This window comes from Patiria miniata, unplaced genomic scaffold (genome assembly GCF_015706575.1).
Source record: "Patiria miniata isolate m_02_andy unplaced genomic scaffold, ASM1570657v1 HiC_scaffold_1, whole genome shotgun sequence".
NCBI lineage: Eukaryota > Metazoa > Echinodermata > Asteroidea > Valvatida > Asterinidae > Patiria > Patiria miniata.
In genome coordinates, this window is record NW_024037047.1 from 25,497,901 (window position 1) to 25,516,960 (window position 19,060).

At 43.0% G+C, this 19,060-nt stretch overlaps 3 protein-coding genes across 3 annotated transcripts; all 3 read left to right on the top strand.

The window, feature by feature from the left end:
• The first annotated feature begins 31 nt into the window (after nt 1-31).
• LOC119732248 (dnaJ homolog subfamily C member 24-like) lies at nt 32-5,084 on the top strand. The gene is made up of 5 exons (XM_038205696.1): nt 32-257; nt 1,770-1,905; nt 2,501-2,639; nt 3,975-4,040; nt 4,897-5,084. The coding sequence occupies exons 2-5, from the start codon at nt 1,813-1,815 to the stop codon at nt 5,082-5,084; spliced, it is 486 nt and encodes a 161-aa protein (XP_038061624.1). The 5' UTR covers nt 32-257; nt 1,770-1,812.
• Nucleotides 5,085-12,749: 7,665 nt separating this feature from the next.
• Nucleotides 12,750-13,319, top strand: LOC119732256 (lectin BRA-3-like). Its single transcript, XM_038205707.1, has one exon. The coding sequence runs from the start codon at nt 12,750-12,752 to the stop codon at nt 13,317-13,319; it is 570 nt and encodes a 189-aa protein (XP_038061635.1).
• A 2,035-nt stretch (nt 13,320-15,354) lies between these two features.
• LOC119732264 (hepatic lectin-like) lies at nt 15,355-17,951 on the top strand. The gene is made up of 2 exons (XM_038205720.1): nt 15,355-15,391; nt 17,446-17,951. The coding sequence occupies exons 1-2, from the start codon at nt 15,355-15,357 to the stop codon at nt 17,949-17,951; spliced, it is 543 nt and encodes a 180-aa protein (XP_038061648.1).
• Nucleotides 17,952-19,060: the final 1,109 nt, after the last annotated feature.

The following is a 19,060-nucleotide window of genomic DNA, read 5'->3' on the forward strand; positions in this document are numbered from 1 at the left end:
ATTCACTTCCGTCTTTCGATGGTAACACGCACCTGGAACAAACATAAAACAATGATTGGGCGGTTTAGCCGAGTACCAGCTACAAACAAGACACGACATGCATCAACGTTGACCTTGAACGATTAAATCTGAATAAACGAAAAATTGAGATTCCTGCCAACAAAATCACAGCAAGCTAAGACGCAAACTTATCCAAAATAAATAGAAGATAAATGCATCGAGGCCTACATACTCCACTCGCATAATAATGAACTACGGTAGGTAAATTGTGCAGTAAATTTTCACTTACGATTTTGACATTTGTCAGATTGTGTGTGCAAGCTGTGGAGTCCAGTTTCAGGTTCGTGTTGAATGGTGATGATATTGGTCAGGGCTCCAGACGTCTGTGTTCATTGGTGCCTTGCGTAGAAATAGACGGGTTCTGCTTTTGCCTTCGACGTGCACGTACGTGCACGTCCACTTCACCTAGCTGCTGCTTTGACAAAAATACTGTCACGTACAATTTGTTACGCAGCATCTGTCATTGAAAACAAGAGTTAAAAAATGGTGGATGTGACCCATGTGGTCATCATGCAACTGATGTTTCATGGTTGAAGCGCTCACAAGAACATGGAACTAAGCTTAAGGGAGGCCGGCTCACTCACAGTCATACCATCATGACCATGGACACATGATGGAGGTAGAATTCTACCTCCATGGTCATACATGTACAAAATTTCAAAAAAAGTTTATGTAGCATGTAGGCTAAGCAAATAAACATTGGAACCACACATAGGCCTATACTCACATTGTGATTATGTGTGGTTAGTAGTGTTTATTTGCTTCACAAAAGAGATTTTTGCCACATGGTGCTACCGCAACAACTTACCTTATTAAACATTGGAACGTTAGTTATTTTTATAACCATGATAACTTTAGGCATGTGAAATTGCGTCGGGGAGAACAGTCTAAATTTGAGTGTTCCCTTTTCGGCAATCAATCGTGTGGTGTATAGCCCCTCCTAGTATGACCAACTGTTAATAATAAGCATGTTTTTAATCATTCAAAGTAACATTTTCAACCTAAAGCAGACTTGGCTCTCGGTTAATGACACCTTTTTGTAATTTTGAACAGTTTCTTGGTGTAAATATTTTGATTTTGATACACGTTACGGTTGATGCCGTGCAATTCAGCACGGTTTTGCGCGTTCATGCATGGTGCATGTACCATGTGTACATTGCAGTGATCGCCATCTTTATTTTTGTGTTGCATTTTGCCATGGAGGAATAGAAAATTTTTTAAAAAAATCAAAACTCTGCCCAACTAGTACTAGAACTATATATGACTCAATGACAGTTTTTTCATAACCCTCCAACTATTTAAGAGGTCACAAACGGTCAAAAAAATTTCTTCCTTACCATGCTCTGGCATACTGTGTACAAACCAATGGGGGTCTTGACCAGTATTGACCCAAGTAATAACAAGGCTCACAATGTTTCCATGGGAGGGTTTTTAATGTTGCCAACTAGTTTGGTAAGTCAAATATATTAAAAGTGGATTTTATAGTTACAGGGAGGGGGCCCTTCACTTGACAATCATCCCCTTTTCTGACATATTTTGGTTATCAGACTGAAACGGACCAGCCAACCCCGGCAAGCTCTGTCAAATGAGTCGTAAGACATCTGCTCTGTAAGCAGGAGGTCGTGGGTTTGAGTCCCACCCAAGTAAACTTGTGGATTTTGTCTTCCAAAACCTTCACTGTTTTGTTTTACATTCATTTTTGGTTTTTTTCTAAATGCAGTGGAGAAAGCATAGTATCTAAGATTCATCAGCATGGCTTCTGGGTGCCTTTATGCCATTCTTGGAACGGCACCAGAAGCCTCTCACCAAGAGCTGAAGTCTTGCTACCAAAAAGCGATACTGCAGGTACATGTATGAACACCCTGACCCAGCTAAGCTTAAAAGGTTAACTGCCTTTTTTTGGCAGACTTGATTCCCAAGAAAATGGCCAGACAAATTGGAAAGGGGGAAGAGGAACAAACATTGCTGACAGACCACTCCGTGCTAAGCGGTAGCCAGGAATTGTTTCCCCCGGTCACCCGGTTGATCAAAATCAAAGGGGAGGGGGGGGGGGGGGGCTGGACACCTTCTCACCAATAGGGGTGCTGCGCAAAATGAATGAGACTGGATCTTACAACAGGTGATGCGCATATGCCAACGGACACAATTTTGCCAACAGAACAACATTTTTGACATTGCCAATAAAAAGGATAACCCTAACCGTAATCGAATAATCCTAACCCCTCCTTGTATGCCCCTATTAATTCTGTGCATGAACAAGAGATTGAGATGGTTCTTTGTGAACACTCCCAAGATCAAGCTCGGAACACACTGCATTGTTGTCATGTCAATACAAGTCAATCACAGTTTCAAGACAAGCTATTCAAATGAAGCACTGAAAAAGACTTTTCTGTTGTCTGTAGTGTGTTACAAATTCAGTTTTCTATCTTCTCGTCTGTAGTGCCATCCTGACAAGCTGCCACAGACCTGCAGCGAAGCAGAGCAGGCAGCAGCTATGCAGCGATTCCACCTGGTAGATACGGCATGGAGAACACTCAGTGATGATGCCAGCAGGAGGGAATATGATGCAAGACAGAAAGGTACCGGTAGACAGGTCTAGAGCAACCTACCGTACCTGATCATTTATCTGATGAATGTGTCCACCAATCCAACTACTTATCTGAAAACCCATCTGAGACTATCCATCTCACTAATCTGACAACCCATCTACATCTGAATGCTATATGACCACACATACTCATCTGCCCACCCATCTGATCATCCATCTGACAACCCATCCATTCTATCTGACAACCTGTCTGATTTAACTTACATGTATGTCTGATGACAATACATCTTACCACTCATCTGACCACCCATCTGACAAGCCACATGGGTTTCCAATTGACAACCCATCTGACTACCTGTCTAATCACTCATACGACTACCTATCTCATCACCATCGTTTCGGTTTGCGGTAACACCATGTGGTAATAACTACTGCTTAGAAGATATTAGTTCTGAAAAGAACTTGTCCTGCTTATTATCAACTTTGCTAAGTAGTTTTTTGTTCTGATAAGAACAGTCCTACTTAACAAATCCTACTTAAGGAGTAGCATCTCCAACTATCTTCAGTCTCCTGACGATGACTAGAGCAGGCTAGTCGAAACATTGAGACCAAAGACAAGTTCGTTTAGAACTTACAGCAGGACTGTTCTTATCAGAACAAAAAACTACTTAGCAAAGTTGATAATAAGCAGGACAAGTTCTTTTCAGAACTAATATCTTCTAAGCAGTAGTTATTACCACATGGTGTTACCGCAAACCGAAACGATACCGATACCCCACCATGCAAAGCCTCAAATCTTATATCTCATCACCCATATTACTACCCATCTGACCTTCCATCTGGCCATCCATCTGATTACTCATCATCCATCTGAATACTACTGAACTCTCTGACCACCCATCTTACTACTCATCTGACCACCCATCCGACAACTCATCTTACTACCCATCTGAATACCTGACTACCTATATGACCACTCATCTGACTTCCCACCTGACAATCTATCTGACAGTCCACCTGAATACCCATCTGACCACAATCTGCATGACTATCCATCTTACTACTCATGACCACCCATCTCCTATCATACCACCCATCTGACAACACATCTGATCACCCATCTTACAACCCATCTGACCGCCAATCTGACAACCCACCTGACTACCCATCTGACCACCATCTAACTACTGTCTGACCATCCATCTGACTTCTTCAGACCATCCATCTTACGACCCATCTTAAAACCATCTTACCACCAATCTTTACAACAATCCATCTGAATGCATACATGTATCTCGCTACCAATCTGTCTGCCCATCAGAAAATGAACCAAATGTGTACATTATACCTTGTGTTTGTATTGCAGAGAATATGAGGAAGCCACTACCATTGAATGAGAAGGTGCATCTAGATGACATGGACTGGCAAGAAGGTATGCCCAAATATTCTCTCAAACATTGACTTGTTTTTAAAGTATTTATTGTAGCTTATGTGTCTTATATGGGAAGGCTTCTGATTGTAAATGCTCCGTGAAATATAAGGGAGAGTCTCAAACTGTATACAGATAATAAGAATTTGGGAGGCTAATCATCCTTACTGGCAGCTGGGATGCTGAATTGCGAAGGACGCGGCTACAATGTGGTCGGGCCGCTGGCACGTGAAGGCGCCTATGGCTGCCAGCCACATCGACCCATGACCACGGAGCACAGCCTGAGATCGAAAGTGTTTGATTTTTCCGGAGGGAGGAAAACCAGAGGGCCCGGAGAAAAACCCTCGTGTCACAGGAGAGAACCAACGCACAACTCTACTCACATGTGATCCGCGCCATGAGATGTACCTCTAGAAGAGTGCATATAGGACTGGCGTACCTGTTTCACTTTCTCAATACAGCGAACCTGCCGTTGGACCCAACCTAACCTGTAGAGCAGTGTGGGATTAAGCCCAAAGCCAATTTGGTATTGTTCTACCAAAACTTGGACCGCGCATCAATGTTGTGTTCGATTCCATCACAAGTCATCACAAGTCCATCACAAGTCCATCACAAGTCTTTCAGTCTCAAGTCAAGTCACTAGCTATTCAAATGAACTGTCACAAAGGCATTCCTTTGTCATTGTTCGCCCTCGTTTCTTGTGACTGGACATGTGAAAGGACTTGCTTTTGACTCATGGCAAACATGCTTTTCCTGCTTTGAGCAGCGAAGCAGGAATAATGATAACTTCTTCTTTGCTGCTTAAACTAACAACAAAGATTTTTCATTCATCAGACTTGTTTATATTTGTCTCTCATAGATGAGGAGATGTACACCTACAGCTGTCGATGCGGTGGTGAATATGTCATGACAGATAGTGACATTGAGCAGAACATATTGATCATAAGTTGCAATACTTGCACACTGAGCATTGAGTTGGTGATGGAGGACACTCTGAAATCAGGAAGAACTTTTTTGCAAACGGATGATGTACACATAACACCCTAGATGACAGCTGCCCAACTGCATGCAGACTCTTAGAAATCTCCGAGATAGAAGCCGAAGCAAAGTCTGAAATCACTGTGTGAAGTGAGCCAGTTGGGTTTCTGTTCACAAGTACCCACTCATTGGTGTAAATGTGGATGAAGAACACCACCCTGGTACGACAGTCATTCTTAACCTTTGGCAAAGTACCCCCTCAGTGATAAGAAAAGGAGAACTGGGGAAAACCACTGTGAGAGCCATTCGAACGCATTGCCGATGACACCTGATGCACTCGCAAAAACGCTGTGGCATTGTACACATTCAAAATAAAATAAATCATGCGTACTTTACAGTTTACGTGCGTGACCTCATGCGTGCACAGGGTGTGTTCCATCCACGGAGCACAGTCCTGAGTTAGGTAAGAGTTCTCACTTCCAGACTGGTTCCCACTTCTTCTGAGATGCTGACTACTGTGGAGAGACTGAACCAAACTTCCTCTGGTATATATGCCAATTTATTGCCCATATATACGTGGTTAGCATGGATGAGGGCCGCCTTCCAAAGACTGTCTTGCATGGCGAACTGCAAGACAGCCCATGCCTAATTGGCAGGCCGAAACTTCGTTACTTGGACGTGGTGAAACGACACCTGGTTGCAGCCAACGTAGACTGTAAACCTTTCAGGAACTGGGAAGTGCTCGCCGCCGACCGCAAGGCTTGGCGAGCTGCCATAGGAGCCGGGCAAATGTCGGCAGAGTCAGCGAGGGCAACTGCAGCAGTGGCACGACGTGAATGGGGGCATGAAGCATTTTTTAGCCTCTCAAGTGGACAACTCTAATTGTTAACCACATGACTCACTTGTGTGTGCAATCTGTGGCCGTCTCTGTCGTGCACAGATTGGCCTGATTTCACACATGAGATCTCACCAACGATGTGACGACCTGGTATCTGGAAATTAGTCTTCCTATATATATATATGTATATATTTATATACATGTAAAATGATGAACATGTAAAATGATGAAACGTGCACTTGTCAAATGCCCTTCACACACTTGGGGGGGGGGGGTTAAATAGCACCCTCCTCAGTCCAGGCAAGGATTGATTCCATACCACACACTCATAAAAGGTGCAACATAATTTTGGAGTAGCATTGTCCTTTGGAATTTCCATGACCAGGATTTTAATTGGTTACGGAGAAGAGCTGAATGAGAATAAAACCGTTTAATTAATACATGTACTTTCTGGGTATTTTGATTTGTGTGAAATGAAGCCATGTCATTACATATCGCTTGAACTGAAATTAGGCTTATACGATCATTTACTCTTCGTGCATTTTGTTTGTTTGCAGTAATAACACCACCCAAAATGGACATTACACTTTTCGTGCAAACAGTGAAAAAGCATGCGCAACCTAATTCAATCACGAAACACGATCTCTTTTAAGCACTCTTTATTTCCCCAAAAACTACTGAGTCAACTTTGACTGATCGTTGGAAATCACCTACATTTCTTGATTTTTTCAAAATGACAGCGAGCCAGACGGAATAATTTCACGGGGTACCGGGTGTTATTACCAGTGCTATATTTTAATCCTCATTCCAGCTACGCTTTTTGATAATAATTCGGTATAGGTTACTCTTGGGATAAATGCAAATGAGGCTTATGTGCCTTGAACTCGACACGTGCTATGCCGATACTTGTGATAACTACCGAACGGAACACCAGGCCCGTGGCCAAGGTGGGGGAGGGGGGGGGGGCATCGGAAAAACCATAAGCGTAAACATTATACATGTATATATGTGTTTCTTTTTTGGTTGTGGTGTGCTCCCTAGTTTGTACTGTGGCCCGCCCTAATGCCCGGAGCTGGCGATGGGGCTTGCGCTGCGGAACACCAATTCATGGTTTTGCCATTTTCTTCTTAAAGTGGTCTGGCTGCCGTTGTTATCCAAAAAGGTGGTCGTTGTTGGATGGAGTTGTGCCATGTGCTGTGTCATTATATGTACATGTACCATTGAACATCATAGAGCAAGGAACGGATGTTACACCAATGGCCTTATAGTGGTCGCAGTTGCGTAACTCTGGGGTGGACAGCGGAACACCCCCCCCCCCCTAGGGAAAATGCTTTTTGTTGCTAAAAACGCATACCGTATAAGTCCCCCCCCCCCCCCCCCCCCCCCCCCGCAAACTAGACCACAGTTTAATACGCCACTGTGAAACTCGGAGCTGACACGCATCATCATGCCTGGGCAAGGGCAGAGGCTTCAAGCTCATGTTGATGAATCGTGTAGCTAATTGTAGATCGCTAATTGCGATGTGAAAAATGAATGCTAGGCACGATGATTGTGATCTCGCAGGTCAGCGATATGGAATGTAATGTAGGCCTACGTAGGATCATTTTTTCCTTTTATAATTTGTGTGTTTGTTTGTTTCGTTTGAAGCAACAAAATTGCTCAAAATCTTAAGTGTGCATGGCAACTTAACTTGTTGAAGTTTCGACTCGGCTCAGTGGCCGATACCTTACATTTTGAGAAAACAGAGAAAATGGATGCACATATTTTGGGTCTTTTGTGACATACGAGGTGACAGATTGCCTGTTCCATTCCACGAATTCCCCTCGGCTGCTAGTCCCTAGCTCTCGGGAGTTAAACAAGAAATATGTCCCATATCACCGCAGTCAACAATTAAGTGTTAATTATCAAACGCCGGTCAATCAAGTTTCACTGTCGACTGGACAAAATTGGCATTTATCGCCGCCTTGACATTATTGGTTGCGCGCCTCAATTTTCCAACTCGACGATCGAGTTTCTAGATGGAAATGGGAAATTTTTACATTTGTAATTATTTTTTTATTGATAAAGAAGAACAGTTTGCGCTTGCGCGGGTAACTAACCGCGACAACGATGCCTCATGCGTGCTATATACAATGTACATCCTATTTTCCCGATCGCTGATGTGAAGCGTTACCACCCTACGTACGTAGTGCGCGTTCGGCCTGTGTATTATTCGTGTTACAAATCACCATGACTGACGCTCTTGATCAGATAGACCGATCCAAGCTCATGTACCCCAAGATGTTTCGACTGACCAATCACGACCGTGAACAATCTCCGGCACTGCGTGCACGTACGGCTGTAACTTGCAGTGTGTATTGCCTTGGTTTCCGCCTCCCCCCCCCCAAAAAAAAAATATGTGGACAGGACCAGCTACAGCTCCCATTAAAAGCCATTGATTGGATCACCTCTGCACGTTCGGTTTTGAATCACAATTCAGCTTTGGGCATGGACGATAGTTGAACACACGGTTATCCAAAAGAAATTAACTCTCGAGTACGCAAAATCGCCAGTGACTCCATGAAGGCAACTTTCAAGCTTATTAAATGCATATTTTTCAAAAACTGAAAGTAATGTCCCGCTCTAGTTTCTATAGAGATCGACGCTTTCGAATGCAGCGAAAATCGAAGCTCATCACGACAGAAATTACATTTGTTCGTCTATTGCCATTTTGCAAAAGGCTGCCAATCACAACGGTAATGTTTACGCGGACCATGGTCCGCGTAAACAGTACCGTTGTGATTTTGAATTCAGGAGGTGGGATTCAAACCTATGCATGAATTGCATATAATTTGCATACCTTAGGAGGAAAATCTTCTAATGTAATCGGGATTCACTGCTAGCTACCGTACCTCCACAGTCATTTGGAGTCCGAAGGTTAATAGAGGGACAGGGAAACAGTCTGGCAGTGTGTCATTGGTGGAGGGCGCACGTGATGTTGCCCACGTGCGTATTGGGCGTGGCCTACTGGATCGAAACGTCAATTAAACTTCACATCATCATCGTCCCATTATCCTACGCTGTCTGTCTACATGACGACTCTCTGACTCATGTGCGTTTTTCTGTCACGTAAAAGGCCTAAAGAGTGTGCGAAGGCAACCTCGTCCCCAGGGTGTCGAACAGTACGCGCCCATCACTACCTGCTCACTCACCCTGGTATTGGATCATTTGCATGTGCAAGATTTTTGAACACGTATGCAAATGAGGAATAGTCTGGTGCGTGGATATGCGTTACATTAGCGTTTGTTTTGTATGCGGTGTCTGGGGTAAAAACAGAGTTAACTTCGTCGCAGCGCGAGCACGGCGTGAGTTACGAAAACACGATTTTTTAAAATTAAACTGTTACAATCTTCTCGAGGCATCATGCAGTATCACATTTCATATTAATATGAACAAATTATTGGAAAGGAGATAATTATTTTCGAGAAGGCGTGGACGAATGATCGCGAAAACACGTACTGCACGTTGTGAATAATAACACCAAGTACACGATAAAAATCCATTACTAGCCAATTGCAATATCGAATCAGGATGCAGGAAGGAAGTTTACTATCCAGGGCTTACTATTGGAAACCAGGTTGGAAATAAAGTAAGCACTGGGGACGAGGTTGGTGCGAAGGGGAAACAAAATGCAGTGGTTAATGGCGAGGGTTGGTCATTGTAGGTCCTTAAGTGGTATCCCCCGATTCTACTGTCCTCTGAAGCAGTGTTGTAGTCGATACCGGATAGTCCGAGACCAAGACCGAGACCTGAAGTTGCGAGACCGAGACCAGCCCCTTCAAGGCTGACCGAGACCGAGACCGCAATGGTCCGAGACCGAGACCGCGGATAATAAATAACAATAATCTAAATAAACAACAAGACACTAATTACGGCTGAACAGTCTGTCCTTGAGATGTCACAATCAATTTAAAAAATTGGAAACGTCTAATTTAAAGAAGGGGAAAACCTTATTTGATGAACTCCATATATTTTTGCCACTTTTCATTTTTTTTTTTTAAATATTGTTTAACTACTCTAAAGTGTAAATCTGATGAAGAAACTCTAACTTAGGAGTACGACAATTTGTACTACTTTTTTTCAAAACTTGAACATGTTGAAACTTGACAAAAGTAAAAAGTTAAAGGAGGATGTTTCATCTGTTATAGGAACTCGGACCCTAAACTCCACAGCCACCCCTTGGTTTCAGCAATGACCACTAACGGATATTTAAATGCAACTTTAATTTTACATTGGACCTCCTTGTAAACCTGATTCGAAAAAAATTTGGAGCAAGAAAATATTGATTATTTTTTTAAATTTCAGTCATGGAATATAGATTTGTACATGTAGACCAAAAAATTGAGAGATGGTAGCCAGATATGGATTGGTCTGCCCCCCCCCCTCCCTCTTTGTGATTCTCCTTCCAACCCTGCATGTTTGTGTGGCCCTTACATGTTTGTTTCTCGTACCTCTGTCATTTACCTCTGAAGAAGGCCTGGCTAAGTCTGAAATGTAATACCACTTTATTTTTGTTTAATGTCAATAACGTAACATATACTATAGAAGATTGATGAACCATATTTGCCTGATCTATCTTCTGGCCGTCATCATCATCATTAGCCTATTTGAGAATATGGCCGACACAATAGAAGGGCGCTGTCACAAACTGAATGTGGTGGGTGAGATGCACTTTTAGGATTCATGGCTCAGTGCGCACGCCTCTCTGTGTTTTGTACCGTGCCATCGTATCGCCCGCATCAGCTACTTTGCTGCAAGGGCGGATCCAGGGGGGGGGGGGGGGGGGGCCAAAGGGGGCCATGCCCCCCCCCCCCAAAAAAAAAACCAAACCAATTTTTTTATGTGACATCGCAATAAAGGCAGGCAATGAGTACACCACCATCTTTTCCTCAAAAAAAACATTGGTTAAAGTGGTCAGAAATTGCCTCAGATCGCACCACAGAGCATCTAGAATCCAAAAAAATTTCGGGGCCCTTAAGCAGGCCCCGAACCCGAATTTTTTTTTTGGCCCCCCAAAAAATTGTGTTCTGGATCCGCCCTTGCTTTGCTGGGCAATTTACTTGAATATTTTAGTGATTAACAAGTACGACATGTTGCCAATTTATTAATTGTTTATTGTGATGGCCGTGAACAGCATATAGCGATTAATGGAACACAATTCTTCTCGACTCATGCAAATGCAATTGATATTTAGGAAGGAGACGAGGCAGGCAATTAGACTCTATTTTTGTGTGACCATGGCAGTAACTCAATTTGTGTTTATCACAGATGAAAAAATGAATACATGGCGAGTCAAAAAGAAAGTGACCGTATGATAAAAAAAAATGGCACGCTCCATTTTGTAAAAAACATAATTGGGATAAAGAACATGTTATTGAGTAGTAACTGTGAACATTTCACGTAATTTGCATACTCTATTCCCAAGTCGTGTCTATTTTAATAAAGAGATCACAAAATTCAGCTGTCCACCACTAATACCAATTTAACGGTCTACGAATTGATGAAAATCCATTAATAAATATAATGAAAAAAAAAAACGTTTTCCCGCCTCCATGAATAAAGGAAAAATTGAAAAGGAAAATAGAAAAACAATCACCAATATTTCTAGGGAAGAGTTGAATTGTTCCCCATAATTATTCAAAACACAAAATCTGACGGTAAAACTAATGTTTCAGTTTTGATTCATAAGGTTTAAATCTGAGTTGTATTTGGAATCAATGAGGATGGCTATAAAGTGTTTGTTTCAACAGATCATCCCACAATAAAAACGAGAAATAAGAAGAGGAGCAATGGTTATTGGACTATGCCTCACTCACTAGAAAGTGAAGAGAGACATGTCCATTAGCATCACACCGCAGTCACATTTGCCCTAAACTGATTCTTTACTTAACCCTAAAAGGGCCGGGGGCGGAATCCGCCCCCTCACTTTTTGGCTGGTCTCGACTCGAGACCAGCCAAAATATCGAGACCAAAGGGGACCGAGACCACAGCTCCCGAGACCGAGACCGAGACCGGCAAAAAGTGGTCTCGAGACCGAGACCGAGACCGGTCTCGAGACCTACAACACTGCTCTGAAGTCATGGTTGGCACTTTAAAAAAAAAAATGATTTATTTGCTCTGTTTTGCTTTTTTCTTTCAGACTTTGAATAGTTAACATTATATGCCTATCTATATGAAAACACTCCAAAACGTATCGCTATTACGCAACACATAACGTTGATGATGAAAAAGTGGCAAAATCGATATTTGCTAGAGACACTTTCGAATTCAACAAAAATCGAAGCTCATCGCCTCCGAAAGTGTACATTCGTGGCGAGGCCTATATTACCATTTTGAAATAATTATAGGCTGGTTGCAGGAAAACATTACCGTTGTGATTTTCAATTCAAGAGGCGGGATTCAGACATGTACACGTCATTACATAGAATTTGCATACATCAGGAGGGATGCCTCCTAATGTAAACGAGACTCACCGCTATAGCTATACCTGTTCCCATTTCTGAAGTCCGAAGGACAATGGGGTCAGGGAACCAGACTATCTTGGTAACAATGTATCTCTAGTTTAGACAAAAACAAGCCAACTTGACTTCAGTTACCACATATAGACTATTGGTACGTACGGTACGGTACATGACTATAGCCACGAAAGACGTCTATCTGCATTCATCACACAGTCAGTGAAAAACACAGACTAGAGCGAGCGGCTTCAGTTCAGTGTCAAGTTGCGGACTAGCAATCGACTACATGTACCAATTTTGAAGAGGGATTCTTTGTCGTGTGTCCCCAGTGTGCTTTTGGAGAGAAAAAATTGCTGGGAGAACCTGTTTGTGTTGGATGGTCCTATCTACAGAATAATAATGGAGCCACAACTGGTACGACTTTCCAAAACAGTCACAATTTTCGTCACTTTCTTCGGGCTTATTAAAACTCTGAGTGCCGCTTGTTTGCCGAATTCGACGCAGTTTGAGTCGTCGTGTTACAGCTTCTTGAACATAACGACCTGGGCTAATGGCCAGAAATGGTGCCAAGAGATTGGTACCATGCACATGGTTATCGAATCCGCCGAAGAGAATGCCTTCATCATCCAGGAAATGAGACTACGAGATATGGCGCACGCCTGGATCGGCTGTAGTGACGAACAGACAGAAGGGGCATGGGTGTGCCATTTCGCTGATGGGGTTACGAGAGCCATGTCGTACGCCGACTGGAGAAGCGACCAGCCAAATAATTGGAAAAACCAGGACTGTGCAAGTGTAAGAAGCGACAACGGGAAGTGGATGGACGACTTCTGTCATCACCATGAGCGATTCTACGTTGTCTGCGAGACCAACAGCACCAAAGTGGAGATTCCGCCAGCCGTAGTCTCCTCTTCAGCCGGCACTGTGACCTGCTACATCATGGGTGCCGACGGACGTCTTCGTCCCTAGACTAAAACGCAACCTTGGAACTTTCACATAGGACGGTACGGTACGTAAATAGGCCATCGTATTTAATAACAAATGAAGATGCTCTGTGTCTTTGTTGTCGAATCCCAACAACGGAGTCGATTAAGCAAGTGTGAATGGGGATAAAACAAAGTCATGTTTGACCGGAAAACAATCAAAGTTTAACTTTCACCAATTAAGCTGGTATTATACTTTCAAGGGTCCAAACTTTGAATTATTTGGACAGAAAAGTGTGCTTGGTTATTTTATTGTTGATAAGTTAATACATGTACGTGTAGTTAGTTATTGCATGCCTTCAAATATACTGCGCAGTAGTTGACCTCGTAGCTAATGGTGCGTCTAAATACCAAAATGCCTCGTTCGGCAATTAAGTGGCAATTAGAGGATTAACGCGCAGTACATGTTTGAGTTTACATTGCTACTGGTATAGGTATTATTATTTATTTCTGGATTCTGGTAGTAAAACCAAGGATTCCTCAAAAACGCCCTAGGCATGTAGATCGCAAGCCTGAAGAAACCTAAGAGACAATGAGAAGAAATGATAGTTTTAGAGGTGAGAGGGAAACCCCAGAGGAATATTCTGGGGAAAACCTACGGAATCGGGTAGGAACTGAAATCTCAATCCACATGTTGGCCCGGTGAGGCGGGATTCGAACCGGGGTCATAGCGGTGGAAGGCGAGGAAAGTACAGCTAAGCCAACCTGACTCCCAAAGGCTGCATGGGGATGAGGTCAATGCTGTGTTGAAGAAAAAGCTAGGTGTGTTGAATTGGCCATATGCCGCTCTTTAAGCACATGCACTACCAATACACTTTTACATTGATTGTTTTGGGGTCCCAAAAGGCAGCGTCCTATAGCCGCCATGTTAGGCGAAATGCCTCAAGTGACCGCCTCCCTTGCGCGTTTGATGAGTCCACGGTCATGCTCTACACGTACTGACGCGTTCAAATTTGGGGCCAGAAATTCAAGGCACGCGTCATGGCTATGGACTAGGTTTAAATATGTCTAGGTTTATTGAGATGTCTATATGGTCAAGGCCCATATGGACTCCGTCAGCCGTCTTAAATTGTACAGGTTGAGTAAAAAAAAACTACAATAAAAAATGGTGCCTCCTATTTTTTTTAAAAGAGGTTCTGCATGTAGCGCTTTCCAGATCTAGGGTATGAAAGCCCAATTAACAAGCTTTATTTTAGTGAAAGGATCATTCAAATCGGTCATGTACTTTTCCAGTTATTGACTTTTGAACACAAGCACCGTTTTTTAACCTTGTCCACGGATCACATTATTTTAAGGCACGTGATATTTCAGTAAAAAATGAACAATGTTTCCTGAAAATGATATCAGAATAACCCCATAGGTCTCTGGGATAGCCAAGTAGAAGGCAGAGCAAGACTATAACTATTGACATTATAAAGCATGTTATTGGAAGCAGCAGGTTTTAAATAAATTGAATGTTATAATAAGTGCCAGTTATGAGAGTATTTTGATGTGTTTTTTGAATGTGTAAATGGTTCTCGTTTTGCTGAAACATCACTTACCTTTATTGTGATCGGTGGACAAGGTTAAAAAAACAAAACTGTGTTTGTGTTGAAAATGCCATGACTGGAAAGGTACATGAGCGATTTGAATTATTCTTTAAAAGAAAGCTATTAATTGGGCTTTTTAATCCTATATTTTGAACGTGCTACTTAATTGTTGCAAAAAAAAAATCAATGATGAGGAACAATAGAAAATCCTTACATTCACTGTGTGGACTTCCGAACAAAAGAGGTCCACAAAAACCAGGTAGCAGCGACGTTGTGTGGACTTGTCCACGTCCACACAAGGTTTTCCCCTCTCTAGGGGCATTTTGGGGTTAGGTTAATGAAGAGAAACACTAAAGGGAATCAGAAAAAAATTGAGTTGAAAGTTTTCACAGTTTGAGAAAAATGTGGGGTTTTTTTCACTGGTTTTTCTTAACTACACGCAAAGGAATGTCCACACTAGGTATGTAAAACAAACATGTGTGCGCACGCGATATGTCCCTGATCCTACGACGTACTGAGGCTTTCGAAGGTGATTGCAATTAACATGCTGTGGTCCAATGGTTACGGTGTTCGATTTGTGTGCCGTGGTACATGACTTCGAATCCTGACCGTGGGAACATGGTACTTGTGCTCTTGAGCAAGGCACTTTACCATTATTGCTTCGTCCTTCGGATGGGATGTAAAGCCGTAGGTCCCGTGTGTTGTGTAATGCACGTTAAAGAACCCAGTAACACCTATCGCTAAGAGAAGGGGTTTGTCCCGGTGCTTCTGGCAGTGGCTGCAATATGCGCCGCAGCACCTTGTCAACCCTTATAAGGTGCTACATAACGGGTCTCATACTTCTCATATACTTTATTTACCTTTCTTTGATAATGGACATAATTTCCAGCGCCTTGAGTACCTAATTGTTGGTAGATACGTGCGCTATATAAGACTCCGTTATTAATATTATTATTATCTACTAGGAGTAGCTACTATTACTCGTGGTCGTGTTATTTTGTTAAATTCAGCCATTGTGCTTGGATACAGTACCGTCGCCGCCTTCAGGAAATTGCTTTTTCCCGATCAATCGCCGCTTTCGAGACGAGAACTATGATCGGTTTGAGGTTGCTATATTGACTTTTTCAACTGAACAATCCAGCAAGTGGGACTACTTGAATGAGCAGTAAATAGCGGGGTTTATTGCAATTTGAGCACTCCATATGGAATAGTAATCCGCCCGGGCGAAATAGTAAATCCGCCCGGGCGAAATAGGAATCCGCCCGGGCTAAATAGTGGGCCAGATATTTTTTTTGTCATGTCCTAAGTACGCTTCCGTACCATCTACTGTTAATTTAGATCGTTGAGATGAAAAAGTCAATTAGTAGCAACCCAATGATCATAAATGCTTCGTGACGTCAAATTCGCATTAGTGCATTGGCATTCGCATGAAGTGTATGAACCGGCATGTGAGCGTCTGTCGTCGTCGGCAATGCGTTTCGAATGTCCCTGCCAGTTGTCTCCCTGAACTTTCCCTGTCTTAACGTGTAATTATGCGAGGAGACAATTAGTGAAGGAAAATTAGCTATAAAAAAAATGACTTCAATTATTTTCAATGGTTTGCATCCAATGTCAAGTACAGTAATAGGCTGGATACATTACGTCAAAGTTAATTGTACTGAGTGTATCAGCATAGGCCAATTAACTTTATTGTTGTAATTGGAAGAGTGATGATGGTCGGTTGGTTTCTAATTCACTAATAGGCTCGTAAAGCCTTGTATTACGAGTTAAGGCAGGACTATATACGTTTCATGCGTGACTGTTGACTTTTGTGTCGCTTATAAATTATGCTGTACCGTTGCCTGTGCGGTCCATTGGACCACACGTTATTCAGTTTCACAAAGTTGTGGCATTAGCTCAATTGGTATGAGCCATTCATTTACCGGCCAGACACACGACTGGTGTCAACGAAAGCTCCTATTGGCGTACGTCTATACATGGCGAGCTAGATTTCCACTTCTCGATCGTTGCACTGTTAGTTGTGACAGGTGTTAGCCATCCACCACAAGGCAGCCGCCAAAATTCAAGCCATCAACAACATTTCGACTCTCACTGGGCCTACTCCAGACGTTGGAACTCTCCCCTGCAGAACACCGTTCGGATTGGAACTGTGTGGCCTGTGCAAATCAGGCAAACACTGACGACCAAACGTTTCGGTTCGGCTGAGCATCTGTACTTACACCGAGGCTTCTTCAAAGTCTCAGCTGAACATTCCTCAAAAAGGGAACGCCGAGAAAGTTGATTCAACCACCAAGTTTGAGGAGGGTTCGAAAGTGATTTGCGATGGTTTCGCAAAACTTTTACCAAATGTAATTATTGTAGACTTTAGCGGAGGCTATTTCAAAGACAACTAAAACGACTCTTGTTTATTACTGCATGAGCTTGTGTTACAATTACTGTTTAGGAAATCAACTTCACCAATATAACCACGTTTTCAAAAATTGACTTATTATTTTGGTTACAACGAAAATACAACCATGGCGCCGCTTTTAAGAGGATTTCCAAATTTCATGTTCACCAACATGACATTTTTTTGGTTTTTAGTATCTGTGAGTGCCGTTTGTTTGCAAAACTGGACGCAGTTCCAGTCGTCACGCTACAGATTCATGAACACAGCAAACTGGGCTAATGGCCAGAAACGGTGCCAAGAGATTGGTGCCATGCTCTTAGTTATAGAGTCAGGAGCAGAGAATTCCTTTATCGCGCATGAATTGCGTCTACGAAACATGGGTCGTGCCTGGCTCGGCTGCACCGACGTAAAGATTGAAGGGGAATGGGTGTGTCATCTCGCTGATGGGATCAGAGCCATGCCGTACGACGACTGGAAAAGCGGCCAGCCAAATAATTATCTTCATCGGCAGCACTGTGCCGACGTCATAAGCGACACCGGTAAATGGACGGACATCGAATGTTACCATGAGAGATACGCTGTCTGCGAGATCAACAGCACCCAAGTGAAGGTTCCAGCAGCAGAGCCAGCAGTAGTCTGTCCTCGTGCCGTTGCCACGTCATGCTACATACTAGGTGCTGATGGGCGTCTCCATCCCTGAACTTTGACTTAGTGGTTGAAAACTTGGCATTTTTTAATACAAAGATGGCAATTACAACTAACGACGTGTCCGAACAGTCCCTTTTTTCATGCAATATCATTGTCCAGGAAGAAATGAAGATTGGAATGTTGCTTGGACGGTGGTAGCCTTTAGTCAAGTCCCACGCGCTTATCCGTGCACGTGAAGCGCCCCGGATGATGGCACTTAAGAAGACTAGCACGAGGGGCTGATCTTTTTTCGTGCCAGAATCTGGGGCACCACGCGTCCGGGTAGACACGCGCGCCTTGACTAAAGGTTAGGACAGTGGAGGTAAGGCCATTACTTCTTATTCAACGCTGGTTTCTAGTTTTAAAACGAAATTCTCTTATTATTTTATAATATTTATGATGTTAACTTAGTCTAGGTGTGCATTAAACTGTGGGGAATAGAATGTATTATTACATGTATAGACCGCTTGCAGATGCGTTCGATAATCGACGCACGAAGGCGCGCGACGCCATGTTGTGGGACAGGCGTATATCTATCCATGCACATTTTGTCCCATAACATGGCGTCGCGCAACTTCGCGCGTCAATTATCGATCGCGTCTGCAAGCGGTCTATTTGAACTGACGTATTGTGCGCCAAATAATAAGCCTTAGGCCCTAGTATACAACGCCTGAACTAACCCCCATCATCTGATTGGTAGGTCTTTGGTCACGTCATTGAATAATTAACCTATCGCGGTAGAATCACGTCAACGCAGCTTGTGAAATATTGTCCAATCACATGATATACCACAAATGGACGCGGAACGCGCAAAACACAATTCCATAGGGTTGTCTAAGGGGCGTGGCTAACTCGCAAACGGCGATAGGTCAATTCGTCCAGAACCACATCCAACCCGCATCGCAAAAATAGAAGTTCCATTCCACGGTTAATACAACCTCCATTTCACGGACTCACTATTCAGGTACTGTATAACAATACTTTAAAACAAATGATCATATTTTTGCAATGGAAAGAATAATTTCATTCATTACAGATGGAATGTTCCGTTCCACTCTTTCGGCTTCGCCTCGCGGAATGGAACATTCGTTCCCCTCATTGACATTGCCTCTTACCATTGCA